This window comes from Camelus bactrianus, chromosome 13, assembly GCF_048773025.1.
Source record: "Camelus bactrianus isolate YW-2024 breed Bactrian camel chromosome 13, ASM4877302v1, whole genome shotgun sequence".
Lineage (NCBI taxonomy): Eukaryota > Metazoa > Chordata > Mammalia > Artiodactyla > Camelidae > Camelus > Camelus bactrianus.
In genome coordinates this window covers 54,972,422-54,994,483 of record NC_133551.1, presented here as the reverse complement: position 1 = coordinate 54,994,483, position 22,062 = coordinate 54,972,422, and the positions used below count along the sequence as shown (strand labels likewise).

At 46.7% G+C, this 22,062-nt stretch overlaps 1 protein-coding gene across 1 annotated transcript in view; it reads right to left on the bottom strand.

The window, feature by feature from the left end:
• DLGAP3 (DLG associated protein 3) overlaps window positions 1-22,062 on the bottom strand; it is a 100,976-nt gene that overhangs the window by 13,630 nt on the left and 65,284 nt on the right. The window contains exons 3-8 of the mRNA XM_074376892.1: window positions 20,011-21,168; window positions 15,778-15,983; window positions 15,372-15,444; window positions 4,956-5,169; window positions 4,318-4,631; window positions 3,849-3,934 (exon numbers count right to left, since the gene is read on the bottom strand). Coding sequence (XP_074232993.1) covers window positions 3,849-3,934; window positions 4,318-4,631; window positions 4,956-5,169; window positions 15,372-15,444; window positions 15,778-15,983; window positions 20,011-21,117 — 2,000 coding nt within the window. The 5' untranslated portion in view covers window positions 21,118-21,168. The remainder of the gene's footprint in view (window positions 1-3,848; window positions 3,935-4,317; window positions 4,632-4,955; window positions 5,170-15,371; window positions 15,445-15,777; window positions 15,984-20,010; window positions 21,169-22,062) is intronic.

Here is a 22,062-nt window from a genome sequence, read left to right as displayed (position 1 = left end):
ATAAATACAATGAAAATTTATAAAATTATAATACTGAGAAATATTTGTGCCAAAAATTTTGAAAACTGTCAATTTTTGTAAAATGGTCGTTTTTTTTTTTTTAGAAACATATAAATCACCATAATTGATTCAAGAAGAAAAATAAATCCAGAAGAGATCAAAAACCACTAAAGAAACTGAAGCTACAGTTCAAAAAGTGTCTCCTATCCCAAAAAGGCATCCGGCCCAGATAGGCAAACTTTACCAACCTTTTAAGGAATAGATAATTCCTATTTTACACAAATTTTGTCAAAGAACAGAAACATAGAAAATGCTACCAAACTCACTTTAGGAGTCTAGCATAACCTTAATACCTGAACTGAATAACAACAATAGAAACAAAACTGTAGGCCAACATCACTTACGAACCTAGATATAAAAATCTTAAATAAAATAATAGCTATCCAAAATCCAGCAACGTATATGAAAATAACATAGCAAGACTGTGACAAAAACTGCTCGAGTTCCAGATATCCATCCTTCTCTTTGTCTTCAGCCATAAGAACCCTGATTTTCAGCTCTGCTCACTGCACATTGCTTCCTAATGAGAGACTATTCCACAGCCTCCCTTGAGGCTAGATGCCACCATGGGATGAGGCTTTAGCCAACATGATGTGTGAGAGAGTTGTGTGTAACTTTCAGGAAATCGTTTTGCAAAGGAAGGGCTGCATCCTCCCCCTCTCTTCCTCCTTGGCACTGTTCAGAATGCAGATAGGATGGCTGGGGCTTGAGCATCAGCTGCTTGGATATGAGGTGATACATAAAGGGTGGAAGATCAGCAAGACAGGAGGAGCCTAGGGGCCTAACACTGAACTTCTACATCCAGGCTTTTCCTTTTTTTTAAGCAAGAGAGAAATTATTGAGGCCCTGTTACAGCCAGACTTAATCCAAACTGATAATAGGATCAAGCAGGTTTTATCCCAGGAGTGAAAGAATGGGTCAACATGGAAAATCTCTCAATATAATTCACCATGTTACAGATGAAAGGAAATCTATGATCATCTAAGTAGACTCTGGAAAAGCACTCAGTAAAATTCCACTCTCATTTTTTTTGGAGGTGGGGGGAGGTAGTTAGTTTCTTTATGTATTTTTTAATTAATTTAATTTATTTTATTTTATTTTTTAATGGAGGTACTGGGGATTGAACCCAGGACGTTGTGCATGCTAAGCATGCACTCTAAGGCTAAGCTATACCCTCCCCCATCAATCTCATTTTTTTATTAAAAAAAAAAAAAACAGAACTCTTAGCCAACTAGGAATAGAAGGGAATTTCCTTAACCTGAAAAATTGTATCCATCAAAATCTGTAAGTGGGACTTGCAAGATATTTACCAATGTCAAGAATGGCACAAGAGTGCTATACTCAACAGCAAACTAGAAGTCCTAATCAATGCATTATTACAAGAAAAAAAAATGTTTAAATACAGATTTAAAAGAAATATCCTTGTTTGCAGAAAATATAACTGACTATAGAAACAGAAAACCTAACATGATTTTCAGATAAACTTTGTGTCCTAATAAAAGAGAACAGCAAAGTTGCTGAATGTACAATTAACATATAAAATGTAATAGTGTTCCCATACACTAGTAGTGAAAAATACAATAGAAAAAAAAATCCCAAACACAAGATCATCCATAATGCAAAAGACTATCACCTTTCCTCTGGATCATGAAAAAATCATGCTTACTAGCCTCCCACGTCCACTATTATTTCCTTCAAATTCATCCTCCACTCAGCAGCTAGTGATTTTTTGTAAACATACATTAAACCATGTCACAGTCCTTCTTTAACCTTATAATCGCTACTCATTAGTTAGAATTAAAATTCCAGTTTTTTATCATGCCTACACTCTACATGACCTGCCCTCCACCTATTCTTCAACCCACTCCTTCACCACTGCCCCATCCCATTCCACACCGGCCACATGAGCCTGCTTCCAGTTCCTGACACGTGTCCAACTGTCTCCTCCCCACTGCCTTCACTTATGCTATTCTTTCTTCCTGGAATGCTTCCTCCCCAAGTCATCACCTGAGCGCTTTTGGTCAACTCTCAAGTCTCAGCTTAAATGTCACCTGCTTAACCTAAATAAGGTCCCTTCTCTCTTAGCTGCTTTGTGTATCACCTCATATGCAAGCAGCTAGTGCTCTTTCAATATTCCCACCATAAGGTATAATAATATCCCATTGCCTATTATACCCTAATGTGTAATCATAATTTTTCACGAATTATTTATTCATTGCCTTGATTTCCTTTTGTCCATAACTTCTACAAGGGCAAGAGTCATGTCTTCCATGTTTCCCTGAGCATTTAACAGGAGCTGTCATCTAACAGATCCTTAATAAGCATTTTCTGAATGAATTAATCAATGAATGATGGACAGAGTTTGCTGACACAGCCAGAGTCTCAGTAGAATGCCTGCTGCACTCTTCCCAGGATACAGGTTTGTTAGGAGGAATGGGGGCACCCCCAGGGGTCTATATGGATGAGGGACCAAGAAGCCTCATGATGGAGCAAATAGGGGCACATGGTCTTGGTTTATGGTCCATGGGGCAGAATTAGAGTTGGGGGCAGAATTCTGAACACAATGTTGTACCCAACCATGACTCCTACCCCACCTCTCAAGAACTCAAGTCATAGACTTGCTGAACTGGGTTTGCCATAAAGTGCCATTTTTCTGTGATCTATGTAGTATATTAAGAATTTGAGGGGCAGTGGTTTTCAGGACTGATGGGGGAAACAAAGGCACCTTTTTGGCCACCCTTGATGGAGGCATTTAAAGCCTCAGGATCATATGGAACTGCAGGGAGTGGAGAAAAATGGTGAATCCCACAGGAACCCCAAGAAGACTTGACTGGGCATACACACACCTAAGACATCCCCAGCGATTCTCAGAAATAGTTGGGGGAATTTAGAAAAGGTCTAAAGGCCCAATCATGGCAACTGGGAACAGGGCCATGAGGGACTGCCACTGGGACTCAAGTTTTATTCCCCGAGTGGGTACGGCCTGAAAAACACAGATTACCATGAAACTTACAGCCAGCCCCAGGCAGGTTCCCAGACACCATGCTTAGGGTCACTGGCCTGGTAGCACTGCAGCCCAGAGGGCAGAGGGGCCACTGTCACATAGTCCTCAGAGAAAGCATCTTCCTACAGGAGCCCAACAACAGAGGGATTCTTCCCAGTACTCCCTCCAGAGCTCTTGGTGTTAATTTTCAGTTGGAAATCAAGGAAACAATGTTTCTGAAGCCACCTAATGCCAGAACAGTGGCTGCTGATTTCTTGGGTACACCACAGACTCAGGCATACAATAGGTACCCCCGACTGGTTAAATGTTTGTGTGAGCCAAGTGAGGAGGAGTGTTATATCTGCCAGGGGCCCCTGAGAGGCAATCTTCCCGTTTATTTGTTTCTTTTTGAGCTCACATACTTGTACACCACAGGAAGTAACGAGGGATTGGAAAAGTCCTGTAATCTCCTATAAAGGACAATTGCTGGAGCCCCACTCTGCACCTACCTGCTACTTCTCCCTACTACGTCCTTCCCTGGACCACTGTATATCTCCTGTCCACCTCACAGCACGTGGGACAGGCACGGGTACAAGGAGAGTTCACTTTAGATCTGATGACTGCCCTGGGGACATCTGTGTGGAGAACCTCTGTGGCTGCTCTGACTCCTCCCAATAAAAGGGCTTGGTTTGTTTCAGGACCAGGAAGAAAGAGTGCACAGGGAGACGGGGCCAGTAAGGTCATTATGCACCCCTCTCTCCTCTTCTTCCCCAAGAAAGCCTGAGGTACCCCCACCCTGACCTACCTCTTGTCTTCTTCCACCTGTACACCGATGGAGTGGAACTCTCTTCGACTCCTGTTCTCCGTGTCCGAGTCAGAGATAGTCTCCACCTGGTGGCAGGGTTGGGGAATCAGTGGCCAGGGCTAGAACAAGGGACGCAAACCCTCCCCAGGGAGGACAAGTGATGCCTGAGCCCCAAGACAGCTGGCAGATCCTGCACAGACAATCTGCCTGAACAAGATGAGAGACCCAGGAGGTCAGAAGCATCAAGATGACAACCTCTTGGCACCGCTTCCCGCTCGCTGGTAGGGGTGATGGTGCCAGAGCGAGGGACAAAGGAGTGGGCTGGGACTGTTTGGAGCAGCCCCGTTGATGACCAGGCTAAGAGCAAGCAATGAAAAGGTCCGTGTACCAGAAGGCCCCGCTGATTCCCCTCAACCCATCCTCAACCGGTCAGGGCCTCAACTTTGGTCTGCGCCTCCTCCTTCCATACCTGCACCCCGATGGACGGCCGCCACTTCCGCTGCCGCGCCAGGCTCCGCAGCTCCTCCCTGCCTGGAATGGTCTTGATGATGAGTGTAGGGGGCTTGGGGCTGGCCCGGGGTGGCACCGGCGCCAACTCCAGGGTGCGCGCGCCCATGGCGGGCCCGTCCAGCCCGTCGGCGGAGCTGCAGCGCCGGGCCGGGCCCTCCGCCGCGGTGAAGCTCTCGTGGGCGGAGTCGGTGCTGCTCTGGGCGGTGATGGAGATGCGGGGCGGGGCCTGGCTTCCAGGTGGGATGGGGGGAGGGGCCTTTCTGAAGTTGAAGGCTGTGGCCAGGGAAGGCAGACACGTAGGGTGAGAAACGCGCCCTGGCAGGTGTCTGTGGCCGACCACCCCACCACACACACGCACACGCGCGCGCACACACACACACACACGCACGCGCGCGCGCGGTGTCACAGAACCTAGTAGCCAAGGGTGATCCACGTGCAGCTACATACAGACCCAAGTATTGTACTCCCCACCATCCGGCCCAGAGCAGCAAGCGATCTGCCTAAGGTCACACAGCACAGTCGTGACCAGGGCCAGAACCAGAACCCAGAGTCCTCTCCAATCTAGGGCCCAGCCAGGGGCAGGGAAGGCGTACTCACAGGAGCCGGGCCTCCCTGAGACAGAGGCAGGGGCAGCAAGGAGGGGCAGGCAGTCGTCGTCTTGAGAGCAGCCGGCCTGGATGGCCCGGAGGTAGCTGTGGCTCCGCATGCGGAAACAGCCGGGCAGGTCCAGGGCGTCCACCGCCTGGGATTCAAGCTCCCCAAACACGGACCCGCACACGGCCTCCAGCTGCTGGTTCAGCTCCTCGCTGAGCTGGGGGCAGGGACCAGAAGGACAGTTACCACGGTGCTGGGATGGGATGGGGGCGTCTCTAAGGCGCTGTGCCTTAGGAATATATCTAGATCTGCGGAGGCTGTGTCTCTGTGTGACTTTTCCACATTTGGACTAAAAGAAATTCCTTGCAAAGAAAGATAAAGGCACCCTGCCCTGTGCTGCTCTCCAGGCCTGCCTTAGGGCCAATCCTGCGGTCTCCTCTTTACTCTAAATACTTTCTTCTAAATACTCCTCCCTCCACCTGACCTATGCCTCTGCCAGATGTCCAGCTATACCCCAGCCTCTCGACCACCCGGTCTTCTTCTCCACCTAGTCCCAGTCTCTGACGTCTCTCTCATCTGACCCAGAGAAAGAGGACCAGGGTACCGACAGCCACCCTCTTGCACACTGTGGGGATGAGGGACTGCAAGGAAGGTCACCTTTTATTTTACTATTTATGACCTACTGCATTACAAGATTGATTGACCACAACCTATAGAGGTATAACCATGTGGTTATGGAGTAATGGAGCAAAAATGATCAAACTTTAAGTGATCCAAGCCCTCCCTTACTTTCTGCCCACTAACTAGGGTTCTGGTTCAGCCTGCTGGTTCCCTCCCTGTCCGTCATCCTCTGAAGAAAGTTCAGCCAGCGCTGATTGAAGTTCTTGTTTTTGTTTTTGATATTTTGTGGTTCAGAATCCATGATGTTAAAAAATATTTTAAGCAACCAAGAAAAAGCAAAACAAAAATTTTGTTCATGGAACCGTGTCGCATAACGCTGCACTAAGGCTAAATCCACCAGAAGTTGCAGCCTTATTTGTTTTATGGGAGAAAACTTGCACAAAGAAAATAAAAAAGGGGAAGAAGAAAGGAAAAAAAAAAAGGGAAAGAAGGTGGTCGTATGGTAAGCTCATCACCCAGAGCACAGGATGGGCGCACATCTGACCCCAAGAGCAGCCCAAACGTAAGGACGACAGCCCATAGGCCGCCTGCGCGGGCCATGTTGTGAGACCCAGCTGGACTCAAGCACTGGCTCTGCTTCTTCCTAGCAGCATGGCCTGGGAAAGTTAAAGTTCTTGGGCCTCAGTTTAATAACCTATCAAGTGGGAATGATAACGGTACCATCTTCACAGGGCTATTAGGGGACTCAGAGAAAAACATGTGAGGTACTTGGCACAGGTAAGCCCTCAGTCAGTGACATGTGATGGTCTGAGGGCCTACCTGGTAAACACAGGCCACCACTCACGACAACCACAATGCTCTTGTCACTGAGTCTAAGAGAAATTCTCCCACGGGTGATTATGTAGAGGCTACTGGATGAAGTCACGAACAAGGTCCTCGGTAGCATCCACATGGTGAATGTGACAGCAAGTATCCCAGAGCTGCATCTTGTGACATCTCCCAGGAAAGATGCATGGCATCATATTTATGTGCAGTCAACAGAGAAAGGAGTAGCTTGATCCATGTGTAAAATGCAGCTCAGTGTTTCCAAACTCAGCCTCCAAAGCACATATGACATGATATTTCTAGATTCCACCTCAAATTGAGCAGGAATTTCCATCCTATTCTACTGATGGGAAAACTAAGGCTCAGAGAAGGCAGATGAATTGTCCAAAGATGCCCAGCTTGTAAGTTAAGTGCCAGATTTCCTGGCTCTCCTGCCAGGCTGACTGAGCATCAGAATCTCTGGAGAACTTATTAAACCTGTATTAACTCAGGCCTATCCTGAGGAATTGAACCCAGGGTTCTCTAACTATAAGCCTCTCTTTGTTTTGGCTGCTTTGAAGCTCAGAACCCAATTTGCTGGAGACTCAGATTCAGTGATTGCAATGTGGATCTAGTAATTAAAAAGAAAGACTGCAGCTTTTTCTAAAGGAGCTTCATTGCAAGTGTACAGAAATCACAGACCATGAAAAAAGTCAATCCAAGATCCTGTAGGAGTTAAATTCTTCCATGTTTGACTGGCACAAACCACACTACTGTGACACTTGTGTCTTTCCCCGTGACTCCTCGTGAGTCTACCTCTCAGTCTGAAATCTCTTGACCTCTGGGGTATCAAGGACCAGCAGTGCCAGGGTATTTCCTGAAGCTCAAGAGCTGATCTAAATCCTCTTATTTCTAGGCCAGACTCAAGATACTTCCCAACTAGAACTGATCCAGCCCAGAGGGCCCTTCTGGAGCACAGGAAAGCTGATCTAACCCCAGCAGAGAGCATTTCAGTCGCAAGTCTAGACACCAAGGATGGAGGGAATCGCACTCTGGCTCATCTCTGCATCTCCAGCCCTCTTCTGTGTGTAAGGCACTAGGTATACTATCTGGCATACAGCAGATGCTCAAGAAACATTAGCTACCATTATTAGTAGCAAGAGGTTCTTAAATCACAGTGACAATACCTCTCAGACGCCCCTCTTTCCCAAGGGTTCTCAGGCTCTTGAAATCCCAACCACATGCCATTCCCATGACCAACTCTATCCAAGGCAGACAGAAGGAGGGTGAGAAATTCCCTGGGGCCACACACCTTCCATCGCTACTAGCCAAGAGTTGCTCTGGAATTCCAACAAGGGACCAGGGCCCAAGGGAAGTGCAGATTTTTATAGTCTCTCAGAGGAATATTACATCTGAGCTGATCTTTGCTCTATTACAAGTATAAAATTGTGCTGTGAATTCTCCTATTATCCTTACACTGCCTTCCACCCTGCTCCCCCGTTGCAACTCTCACTTTCAGGAAAGTCAAAGTCAAAGAATTCTCTCGGGAAATGAGAACCTTAGCCCTTCTGCACACCAGACTCAGAATCAGCAAATATTTCCAAGGATGTGGGATATTTAAAAGAAAATACTTTGTTTGGGTCTAACTGAAAATTGTCCGTACCAGAGTCAGTGGCTTCAACTGGGGGCTAGGCAACATCTTGTATATTTTACATATGTCATTTGGTTTAGATAACCTTGGAAACCCCTCCCATTTTAAAACATTCTAAAACACTGGATAAAATATAACAAATGCTGTTTTATATTCATAGCTGAGCTCACAAAAAAGCGAGAGAAGTCCCTAGGGGACAAAAGCAAAGAGGAGATTGGAAATCAGAATATTAACTGTGTGAGCCAAGGCTGCAAACAGCCCAGTGTAGGTGGGAGGTGGGGGCGGGGACTGCTGGTAACCAGAGGGCTTAGGTTTTAACACCAGGTTGCAGGAGTAAGGCTCTGGGCCCACATGAAGCTTAGGATTAGAAATCAGGATCTGCATAAAAGTAGAAAAGGAGAAAGCTTTGATGAAAAGGTAAGCTAAAAAAAAATCAATTATCAGCACAGACTGATGACAAGGAAGCTAGTCTGTATTCTAGGCACTTTGGGAAGGCAAAAGGAGGTAAATCTCCTAAGATTTTATACCCACAAGATAGTCTTCACACAGGAAACCGAATTCTCTGTCTGCATGGGCCAGATCCCCCAAATTTAAAATTTACAGAAAATGGTCCCAGGCCAAAAATAGCCTAACAGAAAGAATTTTTAAATATTTTCTGGAGGACCCATTCCTAACCCACGCTGCCCAGGATTTTCACAGATAAAGCTCCTTTAAAGATGAGCTAATATTAAACTGTGTGGTAGGCAACCTCTGACATGACCCCTTATGATCTTCACTGCCTGGCATTCACACCGTTGCACAGTCCCCTCCTCTTGACTGCAGATTAGACCTACTGGCCCACTTCTAATGAATAGAATAGGGCCAATACAATGGCATGTCATTTCTGAGATTAGATTACAGAAATACTGTGGCTTCCATCTTGAACACCTTCTCTTACTATCTCTCTCGGAGCCTTTGTCCTGGGGGATACAAGCTGTGTTGTGAGTTGTGTAATGTGGCGAATGTTATGGTGAGTCCCACATGTCAAGGATCTGAGGCCTACTGACAGCCATGTGGGCGTGGAAGGAGATCTTCCTCTAGTCAAGCCTAGGAGATGATTGCAGCCTTGGCCAATACCTTGATGAAGCCTGTGATCCAGGTGGCACCGATTCCTGACCCACAGAAATTGTGAGATAATAAATATTTTTTTGTTTTAAGACACTATGTTTTGGGGGTATTTTATTTTGCAGCAATAGATAACTAATATAAACTGTGGCATGAACAAGAACTAAACTTTTATTGAGATAAGCTATTGAGAATTCAAGGTTTATCTATTATGGCAACTAGCATTACCTTAGCTAAAATGAATTAGTTTTTAAATTATGTTTAAATTTTCCAAAACTTAAAAGATAAAACTGAAAACATAAGGACAGAGTAAAAGCTTTGAAAAGAAAACTAGAAAGATTTGAAAAATAATTGAATCAGATTTCTAGGGGGGAAAGGGGTAAATTTAAAACACAATTGATTAATGAGTTAAGTAGTAAATGAGACACAACTGAAGAGAAAACAGTAAATCAGAAGATGTACCTGAGGAACTTACCCAGAAGGCAGCATAGTGAGGTAAAGAGATGAAAAATATGAAAGAGAGGTTAGGACACATGAAGGAAAAAATAAGAAGGCCCCAACTAATAAGAGCTATGGAGGAGGAACTAGATAGAATGTGGAAGAGGCAATATTTGAAGAGATAATAATAGTAGTTGATAATTTTCCAGACTTCTGACTTCAGACACAACAGAGAAGGATACAAAATCCTATCCCCCAAGACAACTATAAAGCGGCACAGAACTGTCAAAAACAACCATTTTATCACTCTGAAAATCAATCAAAAGTATACAACAAAGAAACACATTCATGAAAATTACTGAACTTTGAGTGAAAACAGCATGAGTCTGTGGTGACCTTGCCTGGGGCTACTCCCATTCCGCAAGCTCCCAGCTCTATCAGTTGCACTAGTTCAACCAAGGTGGGCCAGAAAACCAGAAGCTTCACTGCAACTACCAAAGGGGGATCACTTAGTTTTGAGTATTTTCAATTATAATGTCAAGAACAGGAATAGCAGCACTGCCAGGCTGCGTTTTCATCACTGTTTGGGGCAAGCAATGGACTGGAAGACTAAATGGGGATTTAGTGGGGAGTAAGATAGCCATAGAGAATTTGGTAAGTTCTCCACATATTCTGGGTTAACTAGAGGCTGGCTGCATGTACAATAGAGATCAGAGTGGCCCTGAGCCCCCTACACATCCCTGGCTACTGTAGCCTGTGCACATGTGCAGAAGAAATGCAAGAGAGCCTGGTGAAAAGAAAAAGCCAGAGCATGCCTGAAAACAGCCCAATGTTTGTACTCCCAAGCCTACACCTAAAACCACAAAAGCAGAGAGAAGAAGCCTTACAGGCTTGAAGTTTATGCACACAACCTCTGATCAGTCTCTGGCTGGACTCTAAGCCATGTAGACACAAGGTCAACCCCTAGGAAACCAGGCTTAAAAATAAAAACAAGAAAGAGGAAAAAAATTAGTGGAGACATCAGAGGCTGCATCTGGCAAGGCAGATAGATTTCACAGATTTAGTCCAGAGATTAACAAACAAGTAAACAAAAGCAATAACAATCTTCAAGAGGTAAAGTAAGAATCCAGAGTTGCTACAATATATTACCTAAAATTTTCAATAGTCAACAAAATAAATAAACAAGAAAGTGTGAATGTCCCCAAATGTTTAATTTATCAGACAAAGACTACAAAGCAGTTATTATGAGAATGGTCAAAGAAGGAAGTATGTTTAAAGAGTTAAAGGAAAGTATGACAACACTGACATCATTAATAGAAAATCACAACAAAGAGAATTTAGGAGAAAAAAAAAGACAAAAAGAATCAAATCAAAATTCTAGAGCTGAAAAGTACAATAATTGAAATTAAAAATTCACTAGAAGGGCTGAACATAAAAAATGATCAGTAAACTTGAAGATAGATCAGCATACATTATCCAATCTAAAGAATGTGTGGGGAAAAAAGATGAAATAGAAGTAAACAGCACCTCAGAGACCTATGGGACAACATTAAGCAAGCCAGTATGCATATAATGTGAGTCACAGAAGAAGATGAGAGAGAGAAAAAAGAAGAAAAAATATTTGAAGAAATAATGGCCCTAAACATTTCCAAATTTGATGAAACACATTAATCTACATATCAAACAAGCTCAATGAATCCAAAGTAGGTTAAACAAAGAAATCCATACCCAGACACATTACAGCCAAAATGTTAAAAGACAAAGACAAAGAAAATCTTAATAGTAACAAGAGAAAAACAATTCATCACATACAAAAAAAAACCCAACAATATGATTAACAACTGGCTTTTCATCAACAATGAATACCAAAGGCAGTGGAATGGTACAAAGTGCTGAAAGAAAAAACTGCCAACCAGCAATTCTATATCCAGCAAAACTATGCTTCAAAAAATTAAATAAAAATAAAAACATCTCCAAATAAATAAAGACTGAAGGATGTATTGCCAGCAGAGCTATCTTATGAGAAATACTAATGGAAGTTCTTCAGCCTATAAGGAAGTGACACTCAGTGGTAACTCATATCCATAGGAAGAAATGAAAAGCATTAGAAACAGTAAATATGTGAATAAATATAAGTAACTCTACAAATATATTTTTCTCTCCACTTCTTTAAAAGACATAAAATTGTGCAAAGCAATTATTAAAATACTATTATTGGTTTATAATAAATTATAGGTTTATAACATGTATAGGTAATATATAACAATAATAGCACAAAGAAGGGAGAGAAAAAGGAGACATATAAGAGCAATGTTTCTATATTTTGTCATAATTAATTAGATTTTAATATTAAGATTCACACTGTTATTCCTAGTGCAACCACAAATATAGTAAAAAAGGAATTAGCAAAAAAAATTAAATGGTACACAAAATAGTTAATACAAAAGAAGGCAGTAAAGGAAGAACAGAGGAACAAAAATGACATGAGACAATCCAACCATATCAATAATCATACTAAATGTGAATAGAGAAAACAGTCCCATTCAAAAGACAGAGATTGTCAGATTGGATACAAAAGCTGGTAGATTGAAAGTAAAAGGATGGAAAAAGATGTACCAGCAGACAGTAACCACGACAGAATTTTCCAGATTCGATGAAAAACATGAATCCTCAGATTCAAGGAACACACACACACACATCGTAGTAAAACCGCAGGACACCAAAATCAAAGACAAGAAAGAGCTTGACAGCAATCAGAGAGAAATGAAAATAACCAACAAAGATGATTAGATTGACAGTGGACTTACCAACAGCAACAACAGAAGACAGATGTCAGAGGAACAACTTCAAAACACTGAGAGAAAATAAATGTTGACCCAGAATTCTATAATATGCTAAGTTATGTTAAACAGTGAGGGTAAACTACATTTTTTGTTAAAGACAGAATTTGCTACTAACAGACATTCACTGAAAAAAGTTACTAAAGAATTTACCTTAAAAGGAAGGAATGAAATGTAAGAAGGTATAGTGAGGAGGGGGAAAGGTAAAAATGTGGGTATATATAATCATGTACTGGTAGTATAAAATGTAACAACAATAATGAAGACTAATTGAGAGAGGTAAAAAGAAGGTGGAACTAAAATACTGGGCAGCAAGTACATGTACATTGTTCAGGAGAAGGATAGATATAATTGTCAATTTTAGACTTTGCTAAGTCAAATATGCACATGAAAATTATAAGAATAACCACAAAAATAATGAAATTAAAATATATGACTGCCAAATTAGTGTGGGGTCTGGTGAAGAGAAAAATGAAGAAAATCCAATCAATCCAAAAGAAGGCAGCAAAGGAGTAGAAAAGCATCACCCAAAAGGCAGAATAAATGGAAGACACAAAATAAGATGACAGAAATAAATCCAAGCATATCAGAAATCACAATAAATATAAATGTACTAAACTCTCAAGCAGATGTCAGAATGGATATAAAATAAAAGAATAGATATACAAAAGACACACCTAAAACAGAAGGAGACAAAACGCTTTAAAGTAAAAGATGGGAAAAGATGTTCCAGGACAACACTACCAAAGAGTAGTCTTAACGGCAAAGAGCATTTTTATACAATAGAGAGACGTCTCTAGCTCATTAAACCCGCTTCCTCTTCTGTAAAGCCGGAATTATAAACCATGTCCCCAGGAGAAATATGTAAAGTATGCGTGGTCTTAGGTAATGTAAAGTGATGAGAAGAAGGAGGAGGAGAAAAAAACAGAAAAGGATAACAGGAAATATGGGAGGGTAAAGTTAAAATTTAGAACATTTGGGGAAAGAACGAAAAAAGTGAGGTAGCAATTTATGGGACTGTGTGGGAAGGAGCGATCCAGGCAGGGAGTGCAGCAAAGGCCCTGTGGCTGAAGCACCTGTGTGGTGTCGGAGGGGCAGCAAGGGGACCAGTGCGGCTGGAGCAGATGAGGGAGGGGAACAGTGTTGGGAAAGGAACTCAGAGGTAGCAAGGGCCAGATCATGCAGAGCCTTACTAAGTCACAGTAAAGTGCTCGACTATTCCTCTGAGTAAGGTTTTAAGGGAATGCAATTTTGTTTTAAATGATCGCTCTGGCTGTAATTTGAGAGAATGAAGTGGAACAAGGGCAAGTGCAAGAGACCAACTAGAAAGCAGTGCCATAGCCCAGACAAAAGAACATTGTGACTTGGACTGGAGTGCTGGCAGTGGAGATGGTGAGAAGTGACTAGATCCTGGAAATGCTTTGAAGGTGGGGCTAACAGGATCTGCTGAAGGATTGGATGTGGGATGGGAGAGTGGAAAGGGGTCCAGACTAACTTCAGACTTTCAGAACAGAACTCCTGGAAGGATAAAACTGCCATTATCTGAAATGGAGAAGACACTGGATGGAGCAGGAAATTTGTGGGGGTTAGGGGGAGGGGACCAGAAGTTTAATTTGGGACATCTTACGTTTGAGACGTCCACTCAATATCCAAGTGAGATTTCAGTACACAGTTAGATATTCATGCCTGGCATTTATGGGAGAATATGGGCTGGCTGTGTACATTTGGGAGTCATCTGTCTCTTAATAATATTCAAAGCCATGAACCTGGATGAGCTCACCCAAAGAGTGAGTGTAGAAGTTGTTCAGGAACTAAGCCCTGGAAAACTCCAGTGTTTAGATCCTGACACTTTGTCGGTACCAGTGACAGACTGAGAACAAGCAGCCAGAGAGAAACTTTAGAAGAACCTAAAAGGTGTGGTGTCCTCAAAGCCAATTGAGAAAGGTGTTTCAGGAAGGAGAGAGTCATCTGCTATGTTAGAAGTTGCTGATGGATCAAGTGAAACAAAGACTGGGCATTAACTAGTGGGTTTAGCAACATAGGCTGGTCTCATGTGAAAAGACAGCTGTGCCAGTCAGATTCCCTGATTCAGGAAATGTGGCAAAGAAATGCTGAGAGACTGCAGCAGCAAACAATGGGAGCCAAGGTGGACAGTCTTTTCCACTGCTTCTTGCAGTGCTTTTTTCCCCAGCAAAGAGTAAAAATAGCTAACCTTTATTGAGTGCTGGCTATGTGCCAAGAACACTATTATGATGTCTATTTTTAAATAAGGAGAGTGGGGCTCAAAAAAGCCAAGTAACTTGCCCCAGGTCACTCAGCTGGTTAAGGAGCTGAGCTGGAATTCAAACCTATCTCATGCTTTTAATTACTGAACTGCACTGCCTCCTTTAGTTAACAGGAAAGTCTACACTTAGGTGTAGAACTCACACCTATAAAATATCAGCTGGGGGAACAGTATCCTGTGTTTGCATACATTTTCTCACAAAACTCCTGTGAGATAAGCATCACTACTATTATCATTTCAAAGGCGAGAAAACAGAGGCATTGAGCCAGAGGTATCTTGTCAGCGGGGTCCACGGTAGGGAGTGGAGGGGAAAGAACTCAAGCCCAGATCATCTCTGAGACTGCAGTTCTGCCTGTCTCCAGCCTAGACAGTCAATCCTGCCTTTTGCATGGGGTGGGCTGGGAGAAATCAGACCAGGACAGGGCTGGGGAACCTCACAGAACTGATGTTGCTCTTACAAGCTCATCACCTTGAGAACGCTTGGTGGTTGTTACGGATGTGACTCTCTGAGCTTCTCAGTCCGAGTCAGCTCCATGAGTCCCAAGGCAGTCTTCCCAGCTCCCCAGAACCAGACCTGCACTCTCTCCATGGGCAAATTCCTGATTTGAAGGCCTGGGCTGAGCATGGGACTGAAGCCCCCTTCCCACCCTTTGCTGATGTGCCAGGCCTCTCCCTACCTGTCCGGTGGTGAGGGAACGGCTGTAGCCAGGGATGGAGCTCCGGGGGTGGATCCGGGGTGGGACACAGCAGCTAGGAAAGGTCAGAATTCCAGATTCAGAACGGGGGTCTGTTAGGGGGCAGGGGAGGGGAATGAGAGCACTGGGGCCGCGAGCTGGTTCTATCCATCAAAAACCCCTAGAGATCCCCAGGAGACTCCTGGGTAAAAGGGACTCTGCCAAAGAGGCACTCAGATGGGGGCTGTCACAGGGACCCCTCTTTCCATGGAGCAGAGCAAGACACCCCGGTTAAACCCTAAGCAGGGAACTTGACTGGTATCACTCTCCGCACATCTCCTGCAGGCACCCAGTACTGGCTTCCTGCCCAACCCCCCCCCCCCCCCCCCCCGGCTCTCCCTGTCCTTACTTGATCCGAGCCTGGTCCACGCTGGAGGAGCGACGGGTGGTGAAGCGCCGGGCAACAGCTTTGGGAGATGTCTTGGGGCTGCCATCTGAGTCTCCGCTCTCCTCATCCCCCATGGCTTTGATGTAGCTGCCGCTCCGCATCCTGCGGCAGGGGATCTCCCCATCCTTGCCCCCAGTAGGGTAACCCCCCCAGTCATCTTGCGGCACCTGCAGGGACAGGGACCTCTGTCTCTCAGACAAGTCCCAACTAAATCTAGAAGCCGGGACCCTCTCTCCACTGCCTGTGGAAGGGGCTCCACCCTGGCCAGAGCAGGCCACGTTCAGGAGCATGCAGAGGCAGACCAGGTGAAGTCTCAGGTCATCCCCTCCCCTACAGGAGGTGCTCATCATCCTCCACGGACCTCTTGCTACTTCACTGAGGGCCACCTAGAGAGTCTAGGGGCTGACATGCCAGGGGCCAAGAGCTTGAAGCTCAGAGGCCAAAGGGACCTATGTCAATCTCACTCCCAACTGTAAAGCATCACCTGATCTCACTTACCTTTCACTCCTCCTTCTCCTTCACCCTCTTAACCCGCTTGAATCCCAAATCCTCTGACTCCCCCCAACCCCACCATCTTCTATGAGAAGCCACAGAGGGTTTTAAGCAGGGCAGTGACATCAGTTTGTTTCAGAAAGAGCTCTTCAACAGCCCAAACAGAGGATGGATTACGAAGGGCCAGGAGCAGGGCAGGGGCTCAAGTGGCAGGAGGGAGACCAATTAAGAGGCTGATGCTGTTACCCAGGCAAGAGATGATGAGGCCTAAATTAAGACAATGACAAGAGGGGGAAGAGGAGATGGAGATGAGAGGTGTTAAGGAGCATCACTGAGCCTGATTAGACGTGGGGGGTGAGGGGGCGGGAAGGAGTAGAGGATGACGGGGAGGCTGCTGGCTGAGGACCTGGGGGATGGTGCTGTCGCTCACTGAGCCACAGAATCCCAGAGAAACAGGTTTGGGGAAAAGGTGATAGGTTCAGGGTTAGGCATCTTGAGTCAGGCAGAGAACTATGGAGCAGGTGGTTGGGTGTTTGGTTCTGGAGCTCAGTGTTGAGATCTGGGCTGGAAGCAGATATGTGGGAGCATGGGTGGCAGCTGAATCCAAAGGAGTGAATGAAAACAGCCCAGGGGAAAGAAGAAAGAGAGGTGGGAAGGGAGGCAGTGACATTTAAAAGGGGACTGCAAAGACAGGAAGAGGAGCCTATGAAGTCACCTGAGAAGGAGTGGGCAGAGGGGTGGGAGGGAAGTCAGGAGAATGCCATGTCATGGAAACGGGAGACATTTCCAGAATAGAAGGAGTTGATAATGTCAAATGCCACTGTGCATGCAGAGGTTAGTGATTGGGGCTAAAGAGTTAGACAGACCCATGTTCAAATTCTGGCCCCAACACTTGATAGCTGGGTGAACTTGAGCAAACTACACCTCAGTTTCCTTGTCTGTGAACTAGGAATGACAATTATGCCCGCATCACAGCGTTGGTGGGAAGGATAATTAGACCAATGTAGTGTGCCCAGCACAGAGTAAGTGCTCAATGTTAACCATTTTTATTAGATAAGCATTGAAAGGCACCTTTCAAGGAGAGCCCTCAAGAGCCCACTGGTGCCCACTGCATGGCGTTTTAGAGGCGGGGGTATGGAAGTCGGGCTGTAAGTAAAGGGGAGCGTGAGAGGAAGAGAAGTGGAGTCTCTGCTCTAAGAACCTAGATAGGAAGGGAAGACAGGAGATGGAAGGGGATAGGCAGTTCAGGAAAGATTTTTTTCAGGATGAGAGAGTTTGGGGCATGTTCTCTGGATGAGGGAAAGAGCCAGTAAAGATAAAGATAGTCTTTAAATGTGAAAAGGAAAGAGAAACAGTTCATAGATGAAAGGGGTCCTGGGAAGATGGGCACAAGCCCTGCTGGAGGGGTCAGCCTGGGATGGTGGTCCTGGCTTCTCTTCTGAGCCAAGAAGGAAGGGCATGAGGCTGACTGGGGACCTGGATGAATCTACAGGTGGGCTGACAGGAAGGCGAAGGAGTCCTGATGGTTGGCCTACACTGTGAAGAACAAGGTGTGATGAAGGCACTGGCATCTAGTGAGACTAGATGAGGGGGGAGAGATCAGTGTGAGACAGGGACTCAGGGATGGGATGGGAAACCATGCAGGTGCCCACAGGGCGTTGTTGAGGTGGGGGAGGCAGGGCTCAGTCATAAGGTGGGAACACAGGGAGGAGACAAGTCTCCATAAAGGAACAAGATCTCTGAGTGGAAAGAGGGGTTCTGGAAGAAGGTTGAGGGAGAGCTGGAGTCCGTTGGGAGAAACAGCATCTCAACAAAAGAATTGGGCATCTAACAAAGACACCTGCTCAGCTTCCCTGTGTTTGTGCCAGGGGAGCACCAAGCTGTCTGGAGAGTCCCTGCAGCCCCTTGTTCTCCTGCAAACAGGCTGACATTCCAGTCCTAAGGTGCCCTGGGCTCCCAGCCCCTGATGGATCATTCCCCTTCCCCACACTCTATACAGAGAAGCCACAGGCAGGCAGAGGGAGGCAGACGGGACAGCCAGGGCACGCTCTGCTACACTGCAGGGTTCCTGCTCCATAGCCACTGCAGAGCTGCTGGCTCCCCTGCAGGACACTGTGAGGTGCATATTAAAAAGAAAGCCCCCAGAGAGGTCAGGGCAGCCCTGGAGAAGTAGCAGGGAGCAGCGGTGTGGTGGCAAGGCTCCAGGGATGGAAGAAGGGATGGTGTTCTCTTCTTGGCCTTTGCTGCTGGACTCAATTCCCAGCTGAGAAAACCTCTCCACTCAGGGAGGGGGCAATCCAAGGCCAACCCAGAAGTCCTGAATCCTAGAAGTCTCCAACTTCCCCTCTGTGTCTCACCCCTTCCTGCTTCTACTTCCCATTTGTCCCTTGAGCTTTTGTAAGTTCCCCACCCAGGAGAGCCCTAACATGTGCACAACTTATCAGAAAGGTCTGTGACACCCAAAAGACACATGCATGCTCAATTCTCCACACCTCTGAACATGCTATAGCCTCTTCCTGGAACACTCTTAATCCTAGAACTTCTGCACTTGACTAATTCCAACTCCTCCACTGAGATTCTGCTCAGGGGACACTCTTCCTAGAAGTTGCTCTGGGCAACCCCTGGCCAGCATCACCCCAGGTGGGTGAGATGCCTCCTCTGGGCGACCATGGTTCCCAAGGCTCTCTCCTAGGACGGCCTCATCACACTGTATTCTATCTGCTTCCTTGTCTATCCCACCCTTAAACTGTGGTCTCCTCCCAAGCAGCATCTGTGTCTTCATCTTTGTATCCACAGAATCCAGGAAATGCTCACTGAATGAGTATGATGTGGATTAACTATGTGGAATGTGGGTTTGAGGGATAACCATAAGTCTACTGGACTTCTAGAACTTCCTAGACGTTTCCTCCTAAAACTACAGGAGGGCTCAAGAGAACATGTAAGGGGATAGGGGAGGGAGGCCTGAGGCAGAAAAGAGGAAGCCTGACGGCAAGAAGAGACCCTGGCCCCATCTTAATAAGATGGAGAGAGGTCAGTGTGAGATGGACAAAGGCTCCATAAGAAGAAGGGGTCAGAGCTCCTAGCCTCACCTGCAGACACCACAGAGGTGATTAAAGAGGACAGGACAGCATGCCAGTTGAGACACAGGCTCCCAGACTATTCCACAGCCTCATGGGTGTCCTGCAGGTACCCCAGAATGGCAAACACCAGCAGAGGCACATTCTGGAAATAACTGACCTTCATAATCAAACACTATCTGGACCACCAAGATTTAAGCAGTAAAGAGGTCTGGAGAAGGCCTGGGGGCAGGAGGACTGTTTCCAACTGCTGACCTCAAATCTAAGGGAAGCCACAGCCAGGGAGCACCACACTGTCCTGTTCACCACCTACCCTCAACCTCATTCTGCCTCCAGCCTCAAAAGACAGAGGCCAGCACACCTTGTTCAAAACAGCACATCAAGGAAAAGTCTTCCTGGCACTGACATCCAACATCAGGATAGAAGGGCCCCTTCACTGCACAGATGGGAAACTGAGATCCCAAAAGGGGCTCAAAGTGATATAGTGAGGCAGGGCAGAGCCTCCTTGCCTCCAGACCCAACATCACAGGAACAGCTGGCTCCCATCCAACCCCTTCCACAGTTCCCTGGGTGACAACATTGATGAGGGCTGAGGACCCTTTCCCCACCCCAACCAAAGCCTCACCTGCAGATAGTGATAAGTCCTGGCTTTGGCCTTGGTCTCCGGACCCAGGAGCCCCTTGCCTGGCCCGGCCCCTGGGTATCCATCCCGGCCCTGGCTGACCATCATGGTATGCCAGGCACTTCGCTTGACGGATTGTCCATCCAGTGACATGGACATGCCAGTGCAGGCAAGACAGCGGCCTTCCGACCCACCAGAGCGCCCCTTGAAGCTCAAGTCCCGGTAGGACCCATCCGGAGCCTCCAGGCAGAAGGGACCACCAGGCTCACCAGGGGGCCGCGCACCCGCCAGGAAGCCACTATCACTGTCCAAGTTGTCATCGGAGCTCCACCAGCCCGCGGCCTTGGCCTGGTGCCGTCCGTCCCCCTTGCGGTCCTTGCTCTTGCTCCTCTTGCCATGCCGGGACTGGTGGTGGTGGTGGTGGTGGTGGTGATGGTGGTGGTGGGAGGTGTGGGGGCCTCCAGAGCCCGGGCCAGGGTAGCTGTCTCCCCCGGAGCCACCTCTTCCCTCAGCCTTGGGCCCATTATAGTCCCGCTTCCCTGGAGCCTCCAGAGAGTGGGACTTGGCAAACAGCTTCTGCACAGAGTGAACCAGGTGCCGGATACGGCTGGGACTCTCGCTGCGGGCCTCGGGGGCAGTGCCAGGCCCCGGCCCTGGCCCGGGCCCAGCCCCTGCTGGACCTCGCTGGTATGGCAGCGTGTGGAAGCCATCTTGTTGAACTGGCAACTGCTTTTCAAATTGGTCCAGAAGTGTGGGAGGCAGGCGGGGGGCACCCTTGCCCTGTGGGGGGCCCACACAGTCTTCACAGGTGTCGAAGGGGCCCTGGCCAGGGTACATCCTGGGGAAGGTGCTGCTACCCCCCCCAACCCCGGCCCCTCCTGGCCCTCCCTCGGGGCCTACGGATGGCCCCTCGCTCAGGCTCAGGGGCCCTTCAGGAGAAAGGTGTCCCAGGCCAGCTCTTGGGGCACAGAAGCGGGGCTCACTGGAGAAGGCCTCCCCGGAGCCCAGCAGGTATGGGGCCCTGGCAGCGGGGCCCACGTCCATATGCTGCTGGTCAGCAAAGCGGGCTGGGCGGGGATGGCTGCCTCGGTCGCCATGATAACCCCTCATGGCCTCAGCAAGAGCTCTTCACAGTGTTGGGGGCCAGGCCCCAGAAATCTCCTGAGAAAATAGGAAGCAATGGGATTAGAATTGAACAGGCCACTTTACCTAAAACTGTTATTAGGTATTCTTACGTCTCTTTAGGTAACGCATATCAATTTACTGTGATTAATTGTACTATCTTTCCAAAACTGGGCTTAACATCCTTAAAACAGTCATACCAGACAAAGATGCTCAAAAGAGCACAAAACAACATCATCATTCATCAAATGCAGCAAATAAGATAAATACTTATTCACAAGAGGAAATGCCCTCATCTAACGGGGTTTTTAGAAATGCTTAGGTAACCAAAAATAAAAAGATACCCATACAGACGTAAAAAGAATATTCAAACACTAGTGATTAGGTGAACTAGCTTTTAACTAGCTCACTTAAGGTGAAGTGATCCAGAGCCACACATATGTCCCATCCCAAACTACCACTGCTGTGAGGAGCCAGGCCTCAGGGTCACAGCTTCCAGCAGCAGTAACCAAAAAGAACACTGGACCCAAATCTACATATCTGTCATGATTCCGCGGGAAAACCCCTCCCCTTCCTTCCACACCCAGCTCCTTCCATCTGGCTGCAAGCTCATTCTCCCTCCCCGCAGGACTGAGATAGGAAGGGATAACCTGAGATGACTCCTCCTTCCTCTTCCGGGTTCCAAATATTTCCCAATGAAATTTCCCCTTCTGCTTTTTACCACCACCCCCATTCCAGTGGAGAGGAGTCATGAAGGGAGGAGAAATCATAAAGAGGAGGAACGCTGGCTTTTTGAGCAGCATCTGAGTTCTAAACTGGGGTTGGAACCCAGGAGTTCCTCCTCCCAGGAACAGTGGGCTGGCAGGGCAGAGAGGTGATGGAGAGAAAGCATTGGAACCAGTGCCCCTGGCCCCCATCCCAGGCTTGCCAAGG